Source organism: Strix aluco, chromosome 1, assembly GCF_031877795.1.
Source record: "Strix aluco isolate bStrAlu1 chromosome 1, bStrAlu1.hap1, whole genome shotgun sequence".
NCBI lineage: Eukaryota > Metazoa > Chordata > Aves > Strigiformes > Strigidae > Strix > Strix aluco.
This window is the reverse complement of record NC_133931.1, coordinates 81,526,470-81,550,958: the sequence shown is the minus strand read 5'-3', so window position 1 is coordinate 81,550,958 and position 24,489 is coordinate 81,526,470. Positions and strand designations below refer to the sequence as shown.

Genomic DNA, 24,489 nt, shown 5'->3' with positions numbered 1-24,489 from the left:
CATGAAGTAGGGCTTAAAGGTCTTTATGGAATAGAAGTTTGTTTGCTTTGCTTACTTGAAGGCTTAGATGCTTTCTCATGGCTCATCTGTAATATTCAGCTTGGGTCATAGCAGATAACTGAAGACATGGATCAGAAAAATATTCTCGTTGAAATGAAACTAAAACCTGTAGACTTAAGAAGTACTTTAACTGAAAATAGATTTTTAGAGAGGTAGATTGCACTAGGGCAAATAATCTATCAGAAAGCAGAATGCTATGAGAAAGGTAAGGAGTTAAAGAGAACTAGCTAGTTTTCATTTTGATGTTTCTTCCAGTTTGATATTGGTTTGCCAGATTGTGATAACTGCTGTGCAAACAGATTGTTTAACAAATCATTCTCTGTTCTTAAAAATTTAAAATGTTAGCATACATATATGTGTAAAATTAACTTCAGTTACCATTTTGTGTATCTTGATCCAACCTTCCAACAGGAATCCTATGCTTTGTTAAACAAATATGGTCTACTTGTGGCCAAGGAAGAGACGGAGAAGGTGGACTGTTTGCACTACACTTGGGAAAAACTGCTAGTCCGTGCAAATGAAGTGCAGAATGAGCTCATTGCTTTGCAGCCAAACTTCAGAGGAGAGCTTATTAGAGCTGTGAAAACTTTTACTGAAGACTGTGCACAGTTCTATTCAGATTATGATCAGGCAAGTGTTTGTGGTGTATTGTATTTGAGGAGCTTTTGAGGGGCAGTGGGAGCATGGAAAGATTGTGGAGTTGACTAATTAATGGGATGTGCTTCTACTGTCTGAATACTATGTCTACTGTTGTTAATGTGGTATTTGAGTTTCAGTGCAGGGCAGGCTTTGGTTATTTTTTGTATGTGACTCAAGTATGTAATGCTGGTGATCAGCTATTAAAGATTAAGACTTGAGACATTTAAGATTTATGATAAACAGGTAGTTAGCATGAGCAAATGTAAAGATTGGGATTAATGAGAAATTATGTTAGAACATAAGAAGTGTTTTCTGATGTTGGATATAAATACAAATGACTTAAGCTCTTATGTTCTTTCTCAGTAGAATATAAACGAGACAAGCTGAACCAGTCTTGCACCATCTTCTAAGTAATGCTGATTTTTACTTGAAAAAGGAGCTATCATTGCCTAGCTTTTACACTATTATGAAAAATTCTGTATTAATAAAGACAATTGATTGCTTTTGTTATTTATTTATTTTTTTAAAAATAAAGTGCTAGTTCTAGTAGATAACTGTGATGTCCTGGTTCAGTTGTTATCTGATGTAGGGATGGAATCCTGCAGAAAATGCTGATTAGAAATAAGTTGTGGCTATTTTCACCCCTTGTATATTTTTTTTATTTTTTTAAATTTTTTTTTTTTTTTTTTTTTTAGAATGGGCCAATGGTGGTTGGTTTAGAGCCTCAGGAAGCCAGTGACAGGCTTACTATGTTTCAGGTACTGTTAGCTTTAAGATATTGCTTAATACATATTACAAGTAAACTAACACCTGAAGGCTCTGAGAATGAAGCAGAGTAGTTAAATTAATTCTCATTGATACATAGGCTTACTGATGGGGCAAAGTCTGTTTTAACATAATGAAAGCTGAGTTGGTATTTTTTTTTATGCATTTGCAAGGAACGCTGGTTAAAATTAGATTTTTTAGGAGCTAAGAGAAAGGCTGCGTAGATAATGAGTAATAATTACTAGCATCAAGTATTCTAATGAGAGCCTACTCTCAAGTTGTGTTTTTGGCTGTGGGCCATTCTTATGTTCATTATTGTGTCTTTTCCCCACGAATACAATTCTGTCCAGTCTTCTCCCTTCTCCTTTTTTTTTTTTTTTTTTTTAATAGTATTAAAGGTTTCCATTTAAACTGACTATTTTGCCTGTTGAAAGTTTTCTTTGTACCATGATTAATTTCTATTCCTGTAATGATGACTTCTAAAGGTTTTCCTTTTCCCATAGTGCTATTCATTTATCGTCCTACTACGTTCCCTCAGTTATATTGCAATTGACAATTCAATTTTTTTCCTTTGCTGCTTAAACAGTAGTAATTCTTACTTTAACCCTTCAATAAAAGAATTGCACAGCATACTTGGAGAGGTAGAATTTGTTGCATCCACCTTTCTTTGCTTTGTATGTTGTGCTCCACCTCTTTCACGTGCAAGCTTAGCATTTATTGTTCTATCACTGTGCCACATGGAGTAAAGGTCTCCCTGTCAACTTCTGAAGATGTGCCTCCAAGCTAACTAGAAGTTACTTTCTCTTGAAAATTGTTGATAAAACCGTTGACAGTGAAAGTTATTAGTATCTTCTATATATCTTTCTAGTATTTACTGGATTTTAATCACTAATGCAGATCCAAGCATAATGCTAGACCTTGAATATTGAGTTATTTAATTTAATCTTTTCCTTTTTCTTTCTTAGAATCGATTTGATAATCTTCTTCGGAAATATATTACTTATACTGGTGGGGAAGATCTTTTTGGTTTGCCTGTTACTCAGTATCCTCAGCTGCTTGAAATAAAGAAGCAACTGAATCTGTTACAGAAACTCTATAATCTGTATAACAATGTAATTGACACAGTCAGTGGCTACTATGATATTCTTTGGTCAGAATTAGACACTGCAAAAATTAACAGTGAACTTCTGGAGTTTCAGAACAGGTGAGAAACTGCTGCTGTGGTCAAGATGCCTAAAATAGTTTTGTTACTTCTTAAATATGATTATAAATGGTTAGCACTGACAATTGTATCTGAGCATGAGTTTGTTCATTGAAACATGAAAAATGTGAATTTTAATTGAAAAATATATCCATTACCAACTTCATAAATTAAAGGAGCCATTTTAGACTCTAAATGTTGAGGGTTATTGTTCCTTAGAGAGCTTCTTGGTTAACTTTTTTTTTTTTATGAGATTAGAATATATGTTAAAATTGCTGTTTATTTTGTTAATGAAGGGAAATTTCACTTGTTTGTTGTAATATTATTATTCATGACAGACAGATTCACCCTAGATGTCTAAGGCAAGTTAGTGAATCGCTGAATAGTTTTCCTACTAACTGGGATATATTGAATGCATAGAAGCTGAACTTTTCATCAAACCAAGAATCAAATGATTTAAAGAATTGAACATGCGTGTTCTAAGGAACGGGTTTTTTTCTGGAGCACAGAGCAGTGCATATCATGAGCCTCACCAAAAGATGAAATCAAGGTGTAAAGTGGTTCAGTTGTTTTTAAAGATTGCTGGGACAAGTACATTAGAATTATGCAGCTACACTCCTTGAAGGAGGAGCATGTAGGTGTCTGCCCAGCTATCAGTCAATGGAATAGACTGGAAACAGATTTTCTCACATGCAAAATCACATACAGAATCTTCAGAATACAGGTAACCTGAATTTGGAAGGTATGTGGTCTGTTGTTAAAACCATATACTGCAGTTAAGTGGGTAACAGAAAGAATATTTGAAACTTCGAAAAAGCTTGCATTATTTCTGTATAGATGCCGTAAGCTTCCTCATGGTGTAAAGGAATGGCAGGCCTTTTTTGACCTAAAGAAGATCATTGAGGACTTCAGTGAATGTTGCCCATTGTTTGAGTGTATGTCAAGTAAAGCAATGATGCCTCGGCACTGGAAGCGGATCATGGATCTGACTGAACACAACTTTGATGTGGAAAGTGAAACATTCAAACTGAGGAATATAATGGAAGCTCCACTATTGAGATATAAAGAGGAAATAGAGGTATTGTGAAGGAAGAGAAATGGATGCATGAAACAAAACAATCTGCTCAAATAGTATAGGAGTAACAGCAGTAAGAAGGAAAACTGAGTTGGGGTTGTTCAGCCTGGAGAAGAAAAGGCTCTGGGGAGACATTATAGCGGCCTGCCAGTACTTAAAAGAGGGCCTGCAGGAAAGATGGGGAGGGACTTTTTCTCAGGGAGTGTAGTGATAGGATGAGGGGTAATGGTTTTAAACTGTAAAAGGGTAGATATAGATTAGCTATTAGGAAGAAATAAGATAGAAATTCTTTACTGTGACAGTGGTGAGACACTGAAACAGGTTGCACAACCAGAGGTCGTAGATGCCCCCTCCCTGGAAGTGTTCAAGACCAGGGTGGACAGGGCTTTGATCAACCTGATCTAGCGGAAGGTGTCCCTGCCCGTGGAAGTAGATGATCTTGAAAGTCCCTTCCAACCCAAACCATTCTATGATGCTATGATTTCTAAAGAAAGAGCAGAGAAATGGACTATCACTTCAGCTTTCTGTATAAAATAATGACACCAATATATGGTGGTGTCAACTCCTCTTTTTAACTCATGCAACTTGGCCCAGGAGTTAATTTGTGAGGGTGCCTTGCTTTTAAACATTAAAGATATGAAAAGTAATCACTGTATTATTCTTTTATTCCCCCCAAAGCTAGCAATATTGTGATGTGGTATGCAGATTATTAGCTGTGATGTTTGTGTGTCTGTAGATCTTTCCACTTGATAAGTAGTTGCTCATCAGCATTACTAGGGTTAAAGGAAATATGAGTTAGGTTTGTATACCGGAAACTTGAACCATTCATAGCTTGTTTTGACATCCTATTTATTTGAAAGGATATCTGCATAAGTGCTGTGAAGGAGAGAGACATTGAGCAGAAGTTAAAACAAGTGATAGCTGAATGGGACAACAAAACATTTGTCTTTGCAAACTTTAAAGCCCGTGGGGAACTTCTTTTAAGAGGTGACAGTGCATCAGAAACAATGGCTACTGTGGAGGACAGCTTGATGATTCTTGGCTCTCTCATGAGTAACAGGTAACAAGAAGAGGGGTGGGGGGGAGATAAAAATATCAGCAAGAGGCTTTGTTTTATTAAACAAATTATTTTTCAGAAGAAAAATAAACATCTAGATAAAAACTAAGAGCTTGCTTGTCCTTGAACTGTTAATGAGCTAGATCTTATTGTCTGTGTCCTTCCAAGAAGTTCTTTTGAAAGCATGTGGATGAAGTTCAAACTTCCTGAATTATCAACTGGACAGTGTCGATGCAAGAAAGTGGTGATGAGCATAATGGGGAACACTGCCTGGATGTGGCAGGCATCCTACAGGCATTGCTACTCTGCCCCCTGTGATAGGTCACTGCCTCATGCTGAAGGTGCTGAAAATCCCGGTTAAAATGAGCTTCAGTTTGTCTGGTTTCACATGCCAAAGCCTGCAGGTAAAATAAGAAACACAGAACCTGATCATCAGGAATATGTTCAAAAAGCAAGAGTTCAATTGATAAGCACCTCTAGGAGTCTTGCAGCTTTCAAGATGTTGCATAGTCCCTTTTTGAAACCACTTTACCTTAGAATGAAATTGAAATCTTACTCCTGTTCAGTTTCTGTTGGATGAGAGCTGTGCTATGCACCATGTGTACAAAGCAACAAGTTGAAGCTGATTTGGTTTATAGCTGCTAAGTAGCTGAATTGAGTCAAGTGTAGGGTTTTATACTTTCAGTTGACAAAGATACAAGCAGAAATATTATTCCTCGTCCTTGTGAGTAATGTACTGACTTTCAAGAGACTTGTTTCTTCTTGAAGTAAAACAAGAGTCTTCTTTTTATTTTAGATACAACACACCATTCAAGACACAAATTCAGAAATGGGTGCACTATCTTTCCAACACAACAGATATCATTGAGAACTGGATGACTGTGCAGAACTTGTGGATTTATTTAGAAGCTGTTTTTGTTGGTGGTGACATAGCAAGGCAGCTTCCAAAGGTTTTCAGACATGCCTTTTTTCAGTTTGTTTTTTTTACATTTTAAGAATAAAACTTAACTGTGATGTTGTAATTAATGCAGTAACATAAGCTGCGTTTTTTTGGTACTTAATAAAACTGGTCTTGATAAGAAATCAGGTAAACAATGCCAACAGAAGTATCGTGTTAGAAAGAATAATAAAATTGTGTGAGCTAGTTGATCTTTTTATTTCTAGATTATAAAATTTTTAACCAATATGTGTTTTAAGTGTTGTGCCTAGTAGTAGCCTAGTCTAGTTAGACTAGCTTAGTAGTATCTACCACTAGCCTAGTAGTACCTAGGAATCCTTATCTTAAACTTTCCTACATAGATTTTCAAATAAAAAATTAACTTTAGTTTTAGGAAAAAATCTTCATATTTGAAGCATGCAGTTCAAGCATAATGAGTTTTCTTTAAGAATGGTTTGAAAGAGAAAGTAGCAGGCTTGACAGTCAAGTATAAAATAAGCTGTATTGTGTAAGCAGAAAGATCTTTGTTTTTCTAAAATGAAAAATCTTTAGAAGTTGGACATGGGATTACTAGTGAGAAGATTATTGGTGAGATTACTGAGTACCAATTCTGCAAGCAAGTGCCTTTTTCCTCTTCTCTCTTCCTTCCTTCATATCTTCCCTTCCACGTTGTCATGTTTCAACAGGAAGCAAAGCGTTTCTCTAACATTGATAAATCCTGGGTGAGGATCATGACCCGAGCTCATGAAACACCTAATGTTGTTCAGTGCTGCATTGGAGATGAAATCATGGGACAGTTACTACCACATCTATTAGAACAGCTTGAAATCTGTCAGAAATCACTCACAGGGTAAGATTACAACAAAACCACAGTCTTGAGCAAATGGTTGTGAATTGTGTAACTAGACAAAGAGCAATTACTTGAGTAGTGTCCTATGGACTTTGCAAAGACCATGTGTTATTCTATTATGAATTCAGTTGAACTGAGCAAACAGGTTAGCAGAATGATACAATACTGCCAATGAAATTGCTAGCAACTCACAAGTATTCGATTTGTGACTAAGCTGTCACTCACTCTTATCTCTGTTGAAACCAAAGCTTGTTTCAGCCTAGTTTCAATCCAGAAGGCAGTCTAGATCTGAATGTACTATTCAGACCCTTCATGAATCTGAGAGAAATTCAGCATGAGAGACCTAAATAGCAAGTAACAGACTGAATGTAAAAATATTTTATTTTCATTTAGTTTATTTTATTTTTACTGCTGCTTACATTATAGCCAATAATAAAAGCTTTCTATGAAATGATTTCAGATGGTAAAAGAGTAGCTTTAACACAGGTACTTAACATGAAGGTATGATGGATAAGAACTGTTGTCATTGCCACTGCTAAAAATTGCAATGATACGTTGTGAGAAATGCCACCTTTAAAGAGGGAAGGATGTATAAATTAACTTAATTCACCTACCATCTACCCCTCTCCCCTGCCATTTTTTTTGGAAATGCAGGTACCTGGAGAAAAAGCGCCTCCTATTTCCACGATTCTTCTTTGTGTCAGATCCTGCTCTCTTAGAAATTCTTGGCCAGGCTTCAGACTCTCACAGTATACAGGCACATCTGCTGAATGTCTTTGACAACATTAAAACTGTCAGGTTCCATGAAAGGGTATGTACTGTCCACACCTTAATGTTAATTCTTTCATATTAACAATGTGCTATACTTGTTAAATAAGAAAGCTACCTGGGTGCATGGGGCATTCAGCTGGTTTACCAAGCTCATCAACTATTTGATGCTGCGTAGGCTTTCTTCATTTAAGGTTTAGTTTCATATCCTTATTTACGTAATAGGGAAACTCTATATAGAATAGCAGAAAAACCCAAAAATTTGCACCAGTGCTTAGGTTTCAGAAAAAAATACCCAGCTACTGAACTGTCTTCTGTGGCTGAATACAGGTTATCATCCTTTCAGATAAACTTCTGATTCTTTATGAGCATATTTGTATGTTTAGATTGCCTGTACGTGTACTTTTTCATTCATTTTTATTGTAAGAAAAAGTGTATCTAGTCTCTCACCTGTTTCTGTGTTATCCCTAATATCCGTTCAAACATACTATTTGAAGAACAATTTTCTTATACACTTTACATGAACAGATAGCCACACATTTTTTTTTTCCTGTGTATGTATACATTTTCTTAGAAATCACTACCTCTCCATTCATTTGAAATTTATTTGGTTGACCATGTTCCTTAACTTTTGTGTTTCCATTATTTTTGACTGTAAGGCTGTAAATTTTGTTAGGATATTAACCCACCAGTAATGGGGGAAAGTTGACTTTATTCTGACTGGAAAGTGGATGTTGTCATTGAAACTTAAGTGAAATTCAGGAATTGTCAGTGTATTGGGGTTTGTCTCCTTGTTCAGATGACAGTTTTGTTTAAAGCCTTTCTGCACACCAGAAGTAATGATTTAATTGCTTTTACATTTCACAGGTTGGTATAATTTATTAGTTACCTGAATAAGTTTAATGGAGTGATGGCAGGAAAATTAGACATTTATGGTAAAGATTAGAATAAATCTGTAAACACAAAATGTTCTTGCTTTACTTTTCTTAGATATATGATCGTATATTGTCGATTAGTTCACGAGAGGGTGAGACTATAGAGCTGACTAGACCTGTAATGGCTGAAGGTAATGTCGAAGTTTGGCTCAATTCCCTGTTGAAGGAATCTCAGCTGTCACTGCATCACGTTATTCGCCAGGCAGCTGTGCACATCCAGGAAACTAGTTTCCAGCTGACTGAGTTTCTTTCTACTTACCCAGCCCAGGTAATATCATTGTTAAATCAATGAAGAATTGTTCACAGATATGTAGCACATTGGGTTTTTTTCCTTGCTTTGCAGTCAAAGCTGCAGCTAGTGTTATAGATGCAAAACTGACATTTAAATTTAATCACCTCAGTCTTTTAAGTTACACTTTACATATCTGAAACCAAAAGAAGAAAACACCCTGAAGCTCTTGTTAAAAAATAATGCTGAATTCAATAAATTAATGCAGTGGAGTTAACACTATTTCTTTACAAGCTTAATACTTGACTACTGAAGGAAAAGTAGTAAAATTGTATGTTTGTTATATACTCAGGAAAACAGTATATATTACTAAAGATTTGGAGCTGAGGGGGTAGTACTGAGGGAAAATTATTTTCCTAGTAGAAGCTTCTTTACTTGTGATCAGGAATGTTGAAGAGGGTAAAAAGAGTTTGTGAATTACTGAAAAAATAATTTAAATGGAAGCATTAATTATTCACTAGTTAGTTATTAATTATATATAAAAAATACATTAATTATATATAGTATTTATGTATATGTTGTAAATTATATTGAACAGCTGTATCAGCAGTGCACCGTAGGCAATATCTACAAGACTGAAGTGTGGGCTTAACTATATGTTTATGAATGGAGTTGGGACACATAAAACAAATGCATAGGCTGAATGACCTCTATATGGGTGCATGAAAAAATAATTTTATACAAATAGTAGCAGAACCATTTCTTTAGTTTATCCGTGTCTATGAATGTACATTTTAGTTGAAAGAGAAAAGATTATGAAGCATATACTTTTATGTTTCCTAAGGTTGGGTTGTTGGGGATCCAAATGATTTGGACAAGAGACTCAGAAGAAGCTTTGACTAATGCCAGGTATGATAAAAAAATTATGCGAAAGACGAACCAGTTTTTCCTGGATCTTCTAAACATGCTGATAGATATGACAACAAAAGACCTTAGCCCAGTTGAGCGAGTTAAATACGAGACATTAATCACTATTCATGTGCATCAGAGGGACATTTTTGATGGTCTGGTAAGTACTGAAAAATTTACAATAAGCTACGAGGTGGTTTCCATGTAAAACAATGAGAAAGGACAAGAATAAAATATTACTATGCCTGAACTCCTGCCTCTTAAGCTAAACGTTTAATTTCAGAACTGTAATTATCATGTGACCTGAAGCATTATAAAAATGCTGATGTTTCTTCAATCCATGTCTTAGTTTCCCTTTAAGTAATCCAGTGGGTTTTTTTCCCCCACAAGCAATAGCAGAATTTTGTAATGCTTTGTGTTGGCCCACTTAGATGCCTCTGTTGCATGATCAATTAGGGACTTCTTTTACCTCATACATTGTGTTACAAATAATTGTCCTTTCTCTGGACTGCATTGTGAGTTTTGAGGAATAAATAGAATGAATGTAGAGTTATAGTACAGGAAAAAGTTTGAAATTGTTTGAAGCTGCTATCCACTCTGTTCTAGTTTCAATAGCATACCTCATTATTACTTAAGGATTTATTTATTTGCTTCACACCTTCTCATGCTGCCACAGGGTACTAAAATTAGGAAAACGAAAGCATTTACTACTTAAACAATCAAATTTAAAAGTTAACATACACTTTTAGCTATAGGAAGCTCTGGACCTGACTCTTGAAATTAAGCTGTCTGAGAAAAGAATTACTGAGTTTTAACCCATGACTGATAGGCAGGCACCTACCTTTTCATTGTAGAATCGGTTATTCCTAGTTATAATCATCTTAAGTAAAGTATAATTTTTAGATACAACCTGCAGGCTGTCTTTTAAAATCTTGTTTTAATATTCGGTTGGTCAACTTTGAATTACTCTCAGCTCTGTTGAATTTCTTAACTAATATCTGCACCATGATACTGTCTTGAAATGCCTTTTTTTCCAGTTTGCACGTGGTTTTATACAATTCTCATAACTTTTTAAAAAATCATCACATTATGTGCTTCCTACTCACATGTAAAAATAAAATGGTGGAGAGGAGTAGAAGAAATGACTGAACTTAATGACTTGTTTGAGGCTTATGGACTACTCATTTGTATTTAGAATTTTGACACATGTCTGAAGTTCCTTTGCCTTAGTATGGGTTTCAGGGACACCATTAACACATTAGCAGTTTTTGTGGTAAAAATCAAAATAGGGTCTCCACTGTTCTTGTGTTACTAGCTGTTCTTCATGCCTTTCATTGTGATTGCAGTGCTGCCTTTGCAGTACAACTTAGATGAGATAAATATGAATGCAAAAGTAAATGTTAACCATGAATTCTACAGCCTTTTTTCCCCTTCTTTTCGTAGTGTTGCATGCATATCAAGAGCCCTACAGACTTCGAGTGGCTGAAACAGTGTAGATTTTATTTTAATGAAGACTCTGATAAAATGATGATTAAGATCACTGATGTAGGTTTCACATACCAGAATGAATTCTTGGGCTGCACTGACAGGCTTGTCATAACACCTCTTACAGACAGGTGAAAAAGACTGATTTTATTCCTTTATTCATTGATGCCAAACCTAGGCTTTTACAAGAGCAATTTAATCATTCCTATTGAATGCAAAATAAGTCTCTGCAGAGTTTATCCTTCATGGTCTCATCAAAATCAATAATTTTACATGGAATACATGAATATTTTTGTTTCTGTGCCTTACAGTTTAAATAACTTCTGTTTAATTTCTGCCACATACTTGTGTGATCCCCATATATATGATGTGTGGGACTTGATTCTCATGTATGTGAGGTTAGCATACCTGAGGATCAGCTAGATCCAACAGATACAATATGCAGAGAGAGATACAGGACAAAAGTGATTACAGGCAAGCTAATGAAAATGTTTAAGGAAGAATAGACAAGAAAAACAGTTTTATTCAGCTGCAATAGATTGCAGATCTTTGATTTAGAAAGATGTTGAAAGAATTGCAGTCCTAATAACAGAGAGGTCTACCTACCTAACTGTAATAACACAAAGAATGTTTTATAATCTATAATTGGCAAAATAAGGGCATTGGGTGTTTTTGGTTTGGTTTTTAACTCTTCTATGCAGCAAATTCTTGACCTTCTCTTTAAATATAATTGTCAGCTGATGTTTTATTGCATTACACATAGAAGCTTCATTTATGAAAATGGGATGCACTGTATGATCAAATTTTAAAAGTGGATGAGAAAGGAAAGGTTAGCTGTCTTTCATTATTGTACTCCACAGTATAATGTAGTTCAGAACTACTTCAATTAAAGTAATTCAGGAACTCAGCTAAGCAAACTAGATTAGGCAGCATCTCTGTATCTGCTTTCTTCCCTTCTCGTGTTCTTTCAGGTTGTTGATTATTGAGGATTATCTGTTCTTCCACTTTATGTATGAGGAGACAAACCTTAATATTACCTGCACCAGCGGCTGAGTGAAGGGTTTTCCTTCTTACTGATTTAAGTTGTAATTAGAGGCATGTGATTTCAGCAGTTTCCTTGTCTCCTTAAATCAGACAATTCCTCATGTAACACACTGGAGTAAGTTCCACTGGCACTATACAAAAAAACTGTACACTGCAGCCCATTAAGTGATGATAGCCTGTTGCCTTTTAGATGTTACATCACTTTGGCTCAAGCTTTAGGCATGAACATGGGTGGAGCACCTGTAGGACCTGCAGGAACTGGAAAAACTGAAACCATCAAAGACATGGGACGGTGCCTTGGAAAATACGTAGTGGTCTTCAACTGTTCAGACCAGATGGATTTCCGAGGACTTGGGAGGATCTTCAAAGGTAAGATGTGGACCAGCTTGGGAGGATCTTCAAAGGTAAGATGTGGACCAAAGGTAAGATGTTGGTCAAAAGGGTCAACTGTATCTTGGGGTGCATTAAGCGTAGTATAACTAACCAGTCAAAAGAAGTGATTGTCCTACTATACTCAGCATTGGAGTGCCTCACCTCAAGTACTGTGTGCAGTTTTGAGGTCAACAATGTAAGAAGAATATAAAAATATTAGAATGTGTCCAAAGGAGAGCAACAGAAATGGTGAAGTAACTAGAGGTCATGACTTATGAGGGGCAGCTGAGTATACTAGGTTTGTTCAGTTTTGAGAAAAAGAGATTGAGGGATGCTCTCATTGCTGTCTACAACTTCTTCATGAGGGGGAGCGGAGAGGGAGGTGCTGATCTCTTTTCTCCGGTGTCTGATGGTAGGACATGAGGGAATGGCTTAAAGCTGCATCAGATGAAGTTCAGAATGGATATTAAGAAAATGTTCTTCATTGAGAGCGTGGTCAAGCACTGGAACAAGCTTCCCAAGGAAGTAGTCAGGACTCCAAGCCTGTCGGTGTTCAAGTAATGTTTGGACAACAGTCTTAGATATATGGTTTAACTTTTAGATAGCCCTGTGTGGAGTCATGAGTTGAACTTGGTGATCCTTGTAAGTCCTTTACAACTCAGGATATTCTGTGGACTATGTGAAAGTTACAAATGCTAAAAACATCTTTATAAAACAAGGTCAACACGTAATCAGCAAGTGGTTTTCAGCCTTTTAATAAATGCAGGTAATGAATATTGTGTTAGGAATGTAAAATACATTTGCAACACTGTCTCCAAGAAATAGAAATGTCTGAAAACATAAGGCAGTTTATGAAAGTATACAAAAATACACTTAAATTAATCAAGGAGGTCTGCCAGTACAAAAAGAAAAAGCTGTGAAATTTATTGCTGAACTGGTGGAATGTGTTGGATTCTGATTTCAGTATTTTGTCTCCTTCAAATGTCAAAGTTCTTATCAGTTGAAGGAAGCGCATGAATAGCGCTATATATGGTAAAAACAGTTGGCACAGCTCCCTGAAGTTAGATAATTTTTTTTAAGCACCTGAAATTGATACCCGTCAGTCATGGCTGATGTCGAATTAGAGATCAAGTGGAGGTCCTTGACTTTTGTATTGTTGCAAGTGACTGTGTTGATGGTTTTTTGTTTTGTTTTCCTCAAAATATCCGAGGAAGAATGGAGTTTTGGCACAGACTGACCCATAACTTCTTTCTGGGTGAAAGCAACTTTATCGTTCATTTTAATCTGTGCAATAAGCTGTTGACAACCCATCATATTTTCATAGATTTATTGCAGGGATTTTTTTTGGGGGGTAGGGAGGAACAGGAAAACATTCAAGATACCGAGAGAAGGAGCAGAAATTGAACAATGTAATATCCTACACAAGCTTGAGGACTTTTGGAACTTTTTGAGTTCTTGCTTGGAAAAGAATTAAACTCTTCTCCTTTCCCAACTCTCAAAATAAGCACATTTTTTCCCCGAGGTAGATTAACCTGATTTTTGTCTTATGAATTGCACTAGAAAAGGGCTAACAGCATAATGGTCAGATGCTTAGTTGCTTTTCTCTTTGAAGGTCTTGCTCAGTCTGGCTCCTGGGGTTGCTTTGATGAATTCAATCGTATTGATTTACCAGTACTATCAGTAGCTGCACAGCAAATTGCAGTTGTGTTGACATGTAAGAAGGAACGTAAAAAAAGCTTTATTTTTACTGATGGAGATAATGTGGAAATGAACCCAGAATTTGGCATCTTTCTTACTATGGTAGGTATTCAGTAGGTTTCTAATATGCCACTGATGATTGTACAATAATCACTTCTAACCTGCAATGTTAAATGTACTTGCTAACTTACTCAGCTCAACTGACAGTTTGAGAACATTGAGCATTACTACAAAGACAGTTTACAGGGTCTTGTTTCAATGACATGAAGCACATGCAATTAACAAATGCAGCCAGCACTGTAAATACAAGTTATTATCTCAGTGTTAGATTACTTCTGCAGGCTACATTCTGGTTTGCAAAGTATGCTTTTTGCTATAAGTACAGAAAATTTGCCATAGAGATATAGGTAGAAATAGACAGTAAAAACAGGACCTATAAGACACATACAGATTTGGAGTGTTTAGGTGGAACATTTTTCATACTTCATAGATGTGAGAGAGGCTAAAATGCTGGAGAGATGTGGTAAATCTGTATGGCAAATAATTTTTACATGTTATTTAAAGCCAAAAAGCTTTTTTTGTTTAACCAGATTACATGTTCCTTTGCTAATTCTTCTGTTTGCGCAAGGTGCAGACAACTTCAAATCCTGTTCTTCTGTCCAGAATCCAGGATACGCTGGACGGCAAGAACTTCCGGAGAACTTGAAGATCAACTTCCGTTCGGTGGCTATGATGGTTCCTGATCGTCAAATCATAATTCGTGTCAAACTGGCTAGTTGTGGTTTCATTGCTAATGTTGTATTGGCAAGGAAATTCTTTACACTGTACAAATTGTGTGAAGAACAACTGTCAAAGCAGGTGATTACTTTCATATGAGGAAAAATTATCTTAGGGAAAAACTATGTGTGATGTCATAAATTATTAGTATCTATGTGAAGAAAAGTGAAAAGTTCATGTTCACTAAGCAAGCTAAATGACACTTGCAGTTTAATAGTGCAACCCTCTGCTGTCCTGGAGGGTTAACTCCTGCTGCAGGTTGTCTGTACAAGAATGGGACTGTCATTCAGAACACTGCTTATTATTAAGATTTAGCTTTAATGAATGGTGATTGAGGCAAATAAAGGTCTTCTATATTAGTTGGTCTGATAGAGTGGATTGAGAGGCATTTGGTTTGTGCTGCCCATGCTTGTTTAGATGTTTCTCAAATAAAGTCAGTTTCTGAGGTCCATGGAGAATTCAAAATAATGCTGATAGTTTATTTCTTAATAGTCCTTGGGAACCTTATCTTGGTTCAAAGACTTGTGATTACATTTCTTTTTCCTGTCCCACCTTACAGTAGGTAAGAAATTACAGATGGTAGCAGAGGTGAGGAATGAAGTCGCCCATAATCATACAGCCAAAGACCTGTAGTTGGGTATTAGGAGGCATTTGTGCCACATGTACCACTTCTTGTGCAAATCCATACTTTAAACGATAAATAAGAATTGTTTCATCTCTGTTAGCTGGAGGAGAATTTTCCCAAACTTTGCGTATCTTCTAGGTGCATTATGATTTTGGCTTGCGGAATATATTGTCAGTGCTGCGTACACTAGGAGCAGCAAAAAGAGCAAATCCCACAGATACTGAATCTACTATTGTCATGCGTGTGCTGAGAGACATGAACCTGTCTAAACTAGTAAGTTCTGAAGGTCTGGTAAATTAATTAAATGGCACTTTAGAGATATGTTGGGTTTTTTTTTTTGAAATGCAATTTAAATCCGTTAAGATGATCACTAGAAGATTGGATGTGGCCTTTACACTGAAGCTAGCTTGGAAATGTTTCACTCTCTGGATGGTCTTGGGTACTATTTTTGTCTGGGATAGAGTTAATTTTCTTTATAGTACCTTGTATGAGGCTGGAGAGGGAGTGAGCGAGGGACTGTGTGGTTCTTGACTGCCTACCTGGCTTAAACTGCAACACCTTGAATTGTTCAGAATTTTCTTCAAATATTTCCCCTGCTACCTATAGAAATAAGTGACCAAATAGAAGTCTAAGCAGTAACCTCTTCAGAACCTTTGACCTAAAGTAGTCACTCTTTTGAAATAATCTGTTATTTGTAGTAATGAGTACCATCTCATCTGTCTTACATAGCTAACAAAATCTCTTCTGTTGCTGTGATACTTCGTGTCCTTTATTGTATTTTTTTTACACCTTAGACAAGTAATTTACTATTTGTATAAATTTTATTGCTAAAATCTACTTTAAGTAGTAGTAGTCTGTATGTTAGTGATTTATTTTCATTAACTTTTGATTATTGGAAGCATCATATGATCTCCTTCTGCTGTGTCCTGCTAGAGTGTTTAGCACCTAGAGGGTTACCGTAGATGGTTCCTTATATTTTCAAGTGTTTCTTTAGTTCTGCAAGAGTTAGGGATTGTTTTTTAAGATTCTAGAACAAGCAAAAGAAGTTTTAAACTGTGTTTCCCCCTGCCCTGGTTTTTCACTAGATTGATGAAGATGAACCGTTATTCCTGAGTCTAATTGAAGATCTATTTCCAGATATCCATCTTGATAAAGTAGGCTATCCTGAACTGGAAGCCGCCATTGACAAACAGGTAATGTTTCTCTTGATCTGTGCTGCTGTGGCATAACTATCACGATGTGACATCTAAGAAAATTATTGGTGTTGAGTCTACCCAGCTGGTAATAATACATTTTACTATTTATAGGAAGAATAAGCTTTTCCATAAATCTGTACCACTGGCATTTTGTTATTAACCTTAATTCTTAAGGGTATTACTGAATTGTGTTTGTGGTGTCCTGTGGTTTTCTTGTGAGTGAGTAATTTGTGGTGACCAGTTTGAAAAATGCATGTATATATGCTTGCCTTATGTGACCCAGGATTTAATATTTGTATGAAGTCTAACAGTCAGAACATGAGCTTGAGAAAAGATTTACCTAAAATGACATTTTCTCTATTTCATCTCCCATTAGAGCTTTCGGAACATTTCAATAGGATCAGTTTAAGAATATCAGTGGGATATAGAAAGCTAATGAAGTATGTACATTTAAGTGATCACCTCTATTAAACTTTCCTCCAGAATTTCAATAATTCCTCAGACAATTATCTAATAGTTAAATAGAGAAACAAAAAACTCAAAAAACCTGTCAAAGACACCCCAAAATAAAAAAAAAAAAAGAAAATCAGAACTGTATTTCTGAAGAATTTGAGTATATGAGTTTTCATTTACTTATATTTAATGCGATTAGATACAAGTAGAAAGGTCTGCTTCTGACTTTCCTAACAAGGAAGAGTTGAATCGTCAGCTAATATTTATAAAACTGTTTTGCTTTCTGTAGCTTATACAGTTACCTTTAAAAAGGGACTCACACATTAAGCTTTTATGAGGGGAAGCTATAAGGAACTTGAATCTCATGCTTTAAATTGTAATTTCCTAATAAATTAAAAGGAGGTCTTAATAACATGTTCTTCATAGCTCTGCTGTTGGTGATCTGTGAAACCAGACATAGAAAGTGTCAACCCTTTTAACAACAAACCATTATCGCTTGCTTGTGAGTAGTGTGTAACGTCAGCCCATACTGAAGCAGTGTTGAAAACTTGAAGATCTTTACACACTGTGATTATCTTAAATAAAACGAAATTTATCAAAAGTTCAGATCTAGGGATCTCATGGTGCCTTTTTAGTGCTATGGCAGTGTTTGGAAATTTTATTAGCTTATTTTGGCATATTTTTCTCATATTACTAAAACATAAAATCTGGAGAAACCAGAAATGATAGTCTATCTTGTTTGTATTGGAAGTGAATCAAGGTTTTATTGAATAGAGTTCTTTGCTGTGTTTTCAGAGCTGTAATGACTCAGTACAATGAAAACAACTAGGTTAGGACAGAATCAAGTCCAAGAGGACTGTTTTTATTAGAGGAAGGAGGCAGGAGTTGTTGGGGAAGTATCATAATGAAGAAATAGTCATGACTTGAATTAAAGTGTTTTTCTACATTTATATGTTGTGGTGGGTTCACCCCAGCTGGCAGCTAGGCCCATACACAGTCACTTGCTTACTTTCCCCCAGTGGGTTGGGGGAGAGATTTGGAAGGGGAAAAGAGAGGAAAAAAAGCCCATGGGTCTAGATCGAGATGGTTTAATAAATGAAGAAAAAAATGCAAAGAAACAAGTGATGCAAAAGCAATCTTTCACCACCAGCAGACTGATGCCCAGCCAGTCTCTGAGCAATGGCTACTTTGGAGAAACTTTCCTCCAGTTTTATTGCATGACGTGGAGGAGTTGGTCTAGATGATCTTTAAAGGTCCCTTTCCAACCGAAACTATTCTATGGTTCTGTGATATGGAGTACCCCTTTGGTCAGTTGGAGTCAGCTGACCCATCTGTGTTCCCTCCCAAACTCTTGCCCACCCCAGCCTACTCTCTGACAGGGCAGTGTGAGGGACAGAGAAAGCCTTGATGCTGTGCAAGCGCAGTTCAGCAATAGCCAAAACAATGGTGTGTTATAAACACTGTTTTGATAACAAATGTAAAACATGGCACCATATGGGCTACTATGAGGAAAATTCACTCCATTCCAACCAGACCCAGTACATGTGTACAACTGTTAACAGAGGATCTTTTGAGAACATGTCAAGTCTGCTTGTGAACATACTTTGGTTTTGATAAGAGAAATATCTAGTCTACAAGATTATTACAGAATCCATGAGTGTTAGAAATTGTTAAGAAAAGATAAGTCTCTGCTGATGGCATTGGATTAGAATGAAGGAATAGCTGACATGACCATCTTGTTTTATGTGAAGAAAGAAATCAGTTCAGATGTATTCTGTCACTGCACCATTAGATTCTGGATATATTACTGTATATATGTGGACTCTGGAAACAAGTCAGAAGAATATATTCTATACAGGAAAGAAAGACAGCTTGACAGGTTTGGTGTCAACTGTGAGAGCTGTTAAGATGTAAATGATAACAGAATTTTATCATGTATCTATGAAAGAGGTGCATCTGATGTCTTCGCTGTGCTTTGCAAACTCCATTGCTTCATGGTGATGAGGAGTTGGTGGCAGCATATACTTCATGGTTGCTGTTGATGAATTCATCTTGTGCTGCCTTCTGTTCTTGGCTTCCTTGCAGAGTGAGATAAATAAGCTGAACTGACATGAGTTTTGATATGCGAGTAATATAGCAAGTGGTAGTGACAGTTCCACAGTTCTGACTACGTGACAGTAATTGTAAAAGCTGAGTTTTATCAGTAAAAAGTCAGTCCTCTTTTTACTGATAATATTTTCTGAGATTTTTTGTGGAACATAATTTAAAAAAATTATACTTGAATTAAAATATAATTGTTATTTTGAGAGCTTCATTTTTACAACATGATCTTGAGGTTTTAGAAGGTTTTTCTGACTGTTAAAAACATATGCTGTGCTATGAATCCTTAAGAAATAGTTCTAGCTTTTCTCTGCTGGCTAAAAACTTTCTTGTTCACTTCCAGCTGAGTTACTTTCAGGAGCAACAGCAATACCAGTATAGTGAGATAACTTCTTTAAGCTTGGAACTAGTAAAAAGTAATAAACAATCATATGATTGATTCTAAAACATCATGTCTTTTCTTAGGAGGATGATATTAAGAAGTTACTCAAAGGTCTCTCTGTACACTGAGAAATATTTAACAAAATGTTTTGCAGAAAAATTTTGGCTATTCTAAGCATTTAGAAACACAAGTCATCATGATCATAAAAAGGCAACTGTTCTGAGAGGCAAGTGAAAGTGCTGTGTGGCTATGAAAGACATTGCTAGCAAGAATGTTTCTAAAATTCTTGGATTTTCCTTAAAATGATGATTTAACCCTAAGAAGAGCTAAAAAAGCTAAAAAGTTTTATCTTCTATTTTTCTGAATATATATTTGAATACCAAATATCCCTTTTTTTCTAAACAGTTTTTTATATACACAAAATCTTTACAAATTGTATAGTCTTATGCTGAAGATAGATTTTATTTATTTTTTTTTAAAGCATCAAAATATCTTGTGCACTAAAACAGTAGTAGTTTGGTTTTCTGTCACTATTTATAGGTGGAGGAAGCTGGACTTGTTTGTCATCCTCCTTGGAAGCTGAAAGTTATCCAACTTTTTGAAACCCAGAGAGTAAGGCATGGATTGATGGCACTAGGACCTAGTGGTGCAGGAAAAACTGTTTGCATTCACACTTTAATGAAAGCCATGACAGGTATGTGAGTATTTATATTGTAAACTTTAAAACACATTGTTTCTTCATAGAAAGCCTCAATTGCTTCATTGTGACAATATATTACTGGAAGAATCAGTTTGTGTGTTATAATACTAATTATTGTGGTAGTATCTTTTAAAAGCTTAAAAATGTTTGACCGTCAAAGTCATACAATACATATCTTATTTTCCATATTACGATACTTATATCAGGAGTTCTTATTCTAGAAACATTGAGAAAGAGGAGTACTGTCTGGGTAGATGGCTTGGGCAAGTGATTAAAGCATCTCCCACGTTTGGCTGAGGTAATGCTGAAACCTCCCCCTAATCATAACTATTTAGTCCTTTTTGAACACAGTTCATCAGACAGGGTCTGTATCTACAGTACAGAATAACTACTTCTGTCATTTGTTGCTGATAGGAGATAGTTTCTGGTTTAGACAGTGACAAAGTCTTCAAGGGTATTTGTTTTGTGTCCTGGTTGGATGCTCGAGGAGTGTGTGGTTTTGTACTCTGTATTTCTAAACAAAAATATTAGTGGAAGAACTTCTGTTTGATCTTATTAAACTAAAAACTCATAGCTGGGGGAGAAAAAACATCTCTTTTGAGATAAGCCTGTGTTACCCCATTTCACAAGCTTCAGTAGGCTGCTTACACAATTTTCCAGAAATTGATAGTTCTGTAAAAAATGCCTCAGTCTCTCATCCATGCAATACCTTAGTGTGCTTAAGAAACACTGTAATCTCTACATTAAAGTGTAAATGACTGTTCCATTTAGGAAAAAAAGCAGAAAGAACAGATAGTTGCATTAGAATATTTTCCTGTATTTCTGTAGCACAGAGATGTGAACTACTACCAAGATAAAGCCGCCACAATACTTTTTCAAGCTGATCTTCTGGCATAATCTCATGAAATGTAAAACTACACAATTTGCCAGGCTTCTATCTTTACATGATAGTGAACTCTGATTATAATTAAGATTTTAAGATAAGCCTTTTTTTAGCTCTTTCTTTCAGCATCTTATTATTGGCTCCCAATTAAGTTTTAATATTGGGTTTTCTAAAGATGTCTGGCATAGAATTTTTTCAAGCTGTTGTTAATGAGGAAAATATAAAGGTTATATGACCATGGTATGGCTAGATAGAATTTAGTTGCTTAAGAGATTTCAGAGGCATGTGCCAATATCATATGTTTTGCCTATTCCAAAGTGTATGCAAGTTCACAATGGGGAAAACCAAAAAACAGTCAAATCATGTGGAGCATCTGTCTGGTATTTAGTCATTGGGTTTTAAAAAAATGTATCCAAACCAAAGGCTTTAAACCTCTATTGTTTGATAAACCTTCAAAATATTAAACTAAACTTTGAATAAATTTCATCTTGCTGCTCTTCTGTTCCCGATGAATCTATGAAATGTGAATTGTACTTTCAAAAGTTTCAGAACTTTGTTGTACTTCAAATTTTGATGTCTCCAATTAACACACATTGATGTTTAGCAAGAGGTAAGTTTTCCAAGTAAATACAAAACTTATTATAATGTTGAATGTATATTAAACCATACATTTGGTTGTAATGATTTGGAATTTGTCAAAGTTCTCTGACTGCTGAAAAAAACCCCCAAAACTAAGTGATGATCTGCCTTTATAGATTGCGGACAACCACATCGTGAAATGAGAATGAATCCAAAAGCTATAACGGCTCCGCAAATGTTTGGTCGTCTCGATGTGGCAACAAATGATTGGACAGATGGAATATTTTCAGCACTCTGGAGAAAAACTTTAAGAGCCAAGAAAGGTATAATGAAAAACAATTCTCTCCAAAACAAAACAAGCTGCAGGACATCTCTCTAAAGCACATTAGCAGACTTCTTTTCTTATTTTTTGTTGACTTGCAGCAATATTCCAATGCTTCCATGTAAGAACTTCTGTCTGTTGTATATTCTCTGTTCTAAATGCTTTGTGGTCAAACTGTGTAGTGTAGCAAATACTGTTTCACTGAATTTGCTGATCCCTCTCTTTCAAATGATAGGCCCTTGTATGGAAGAAAAGTGGAAAGTAAGAGTCAGTTCACGCAACACTTGTATACTATAAAAAATTTTGGTGGTGTAGGATATCTACCTGGTCTCCAGCTGCTATACTAGAAGGTTTTGAATCTCCTTTGCATCATACCTGCTAGCCCTGCACGTACCATAGTCCATCTCAAATGGCACTAGATAATTCTACTGAGGCAACCAATTTCAGCCTAAAATAATGCTGGCATATATTAGACTACTATATTAACTGAAAGAGAGGCCTTGATGATTTGATAGTAGATGGATTCTTCCTTGTTTTGTCTGAATATTAGTATGTGACCTTATCATTAGGCCTTAAGGACTAAAGGAAAAAATAGAGAAAATTCTAACATTTGTTGCACTGTCAGTTTTCATACAAAAATTTTTAGTCTGTAAGGATATAGATACTTTTAAGATAGAAAAGACTTTTGGATTTAATTTTGTTGGTTTTGTTTCAAATCTAGAAATGTAGCACCCTTGAGAATGTAGCATAGCATTAACTGTTGATTTTTCTATTTTTCCTCCTCAATGTGAAATGTAAATTAGCACACTCACATGACTTCCTCAGATTCACTCTTTGCAACACTTCTGTAATGTCTCTATGAAGTGAACTCCAGACCATGTTGTGCCCGAGATGCCTGAGGTCTAGCTATGAAAAGCCTCTAAATATAAAACTATTTCCCTGAGAGGTGAGAAAGTTTCTTATCCAGAATCTTCTTGGTTCATACCTAGCCACGCACCAAGCCACCCAAGCCTAGATAGTAAGGACTCACTTTGAAGGCAGATGAGAGTGGGACCATCTCTGACTAAAGGGCTATCTAGCGATGCACATCAGGGCTGGCTACTTCCTAGGGGACAGGGAGCCAAAACCAAGGGAGGATCTCTTTCCAAAGCCTGTTGCTCAGTACCTAAGTGAGGTGACCAGGACAGACCCTAGGAAACAGAGGCAGGCTTTAAGATACATTTCTGTTACTAAATGGAAAGAGTTGGAAAAGCTTCAAAGGGAGGTGGATCAGGTTTACAAGCAGAAGATAGAACAACAAGAATCTTCCCCTAATGGACATCCTGAAAGTGAGCATGGTATTTGAGAGAGGAATTTTTCGACTGTTCCTTTCATTTAATCTCACTACATTTGCACAAACTCTTTGGAAACAAATGAATGGTGGTTTTAAATAGATCTATAGTTTCTATATTCTTTATGTTAGGTCAGTTGAAATGAACCCAGTTATTACTACCATGATGATTGGACCTATAAAGCTGTTTCAGACTCTTACAAACTGATGACTTATGCTGATGACACCTTATATACTGAGCAATGGATAATTGCTATCAATAGGTGATGAAATGAAAGACTGAATTGAAATTGAGTGATGGAAATGGTAATTGTTTTAAAAGCTGAGATTTTAGCTGTGTGTGAATTCAGAATTAGTTCAAAATTTTTTTGCAGAGAGAAGAAATTGATCCTTGAAAGAAACTAGAAATCCTTCCATAGGCTTTTTAATCTGTTATTTTGGATTATAGGTGACCACATCTGGATAGTTCTTGATGGTCCAGTTGATGCTATTTGGATTGAGAACCTTAATTCTGTCCTAGATGATAACAGAACTCTGACTCTAGCAAATGGAGATCGGATACCTATGGCACCAAATTGCAAAATAGTCTTTGAACCTCATAATATTGATAATGCTTCTCCAGCAACAGTTTCAAGGAACGGGATGGTATTCATGAGCTCATCAGTTCTCAGCTGGAGCCCTATCCTTGAGGTACAACAGCTAAGTGATTGTTTATGTATTGAAAGTTTTACTGAGTACTTATTCAGCACTTCACTGTTATTACTTTAGGATCTAATTTTGTGACTTTTTCTATGGAATGGCTTTTACACCATATAAGCTTATAGGTCAGTATTTAATATAGTGATGTTTTTGGTAATTTATACAAGAGTGAATAATGTAATTTTTGCAGGAATATAGTCAACATATTACACTTGTAAAAACATCGATGTTTCACTTTGGGACAAATTTGTAATTCAAGGTATTTTATACAATTGAAGAACAACTCAGTTGTCAAAATACCAACTACCTGGCAGCCCCTAGTACAGCTTCAGACCAAGGAAGGAGGAGGAGTAAACAGGCTGATTCAGGAATCTAGAAATCCTCAAGAAAATAGAAATTATCTTGATCTTTCTTAAAAT

General features: G+C 35.9%; 1 protein-coding gene across 11 annotated transcripts in view; it reads left to right on the top strand.

Annotated features, from left to right (window-relative positions):
* The window catches only part of DNAH5 (dynein axonemal heavy chain 5), a 157,888-nt gene that overhangs the window by 67,977 nt on the left and 65,422 nt on the right, over nt 1-24,489 (top strand). For 10 of the 11 annotated variants that reach the window (XR_012623466.1, XM_074826033.1, XM_074826022.1 and 7 more), the window contains 19 exons: nt 472-690; nt 1,395-1,457; nt 2,430-2,668; nt 3,503-3,743; nt 4,601-4,800; nt 5,594-5,747; nt 6,421-6,584; nt 7,239-7,395; nt 8,343-8,555; nt 9,361-9,585; nt 10,869-11,041; nt 12,145-12,323; nt 13,939-14,126; nt 14,688-14,882; nt 15,565-15,699; nt 16,512-16,619; nt 20,098-20,251; nt 21,896-22,042; nt 23,820-24,061. Coding sequence is in view for 10 of the 11 variants with exons in the window: in XM_074826033.1 (XP_074682134.1) it covers nt 472-690; nt 1,395-1,457; nt 2,430-2,668; nt 3,503-3,743; nt 4,601-4,800; nt 5,594-5,747; nt 6,421-6,584; nt 7,239-7,395; nt 8,343-8,555; nt 9,361-9,585; nt 10,869-11,041; nt 12,145-12,323; nt 13,939-14,126; nt 14,688-14,882; nt 15,565-15,699; nt 16,512-16,619; nt 20,098-20,251; nt 21,896-22,042; nt 23,820-24,061 (3,396 nt within the window). In the remaining variant the exon portion in view is untranslated. The remainder of the gene's footprint in view (nt 1-471; nt 691-1,394; nt 1,458-2,429; nt 2,669-3,502; nt 3,744-4,600; nt 4,801-5,593; nt 5,748-6,420; nt 6,585-7,238; nt 7,396-8,342; nt 8,556-9,360; nt 9,586-10,868; nt 11,042-12,144; nt 12,324-13,938; nt 14,127-14,687; nt 14,883-15,564; nt 15,700-16,511; nt 16,620-20,097; nt 20,252-21,895; nt 22,043-23,819; nt 24,062-24,489) is intronic. The other variant, XM_074826075.1, reaches the window with a different exon arrangement.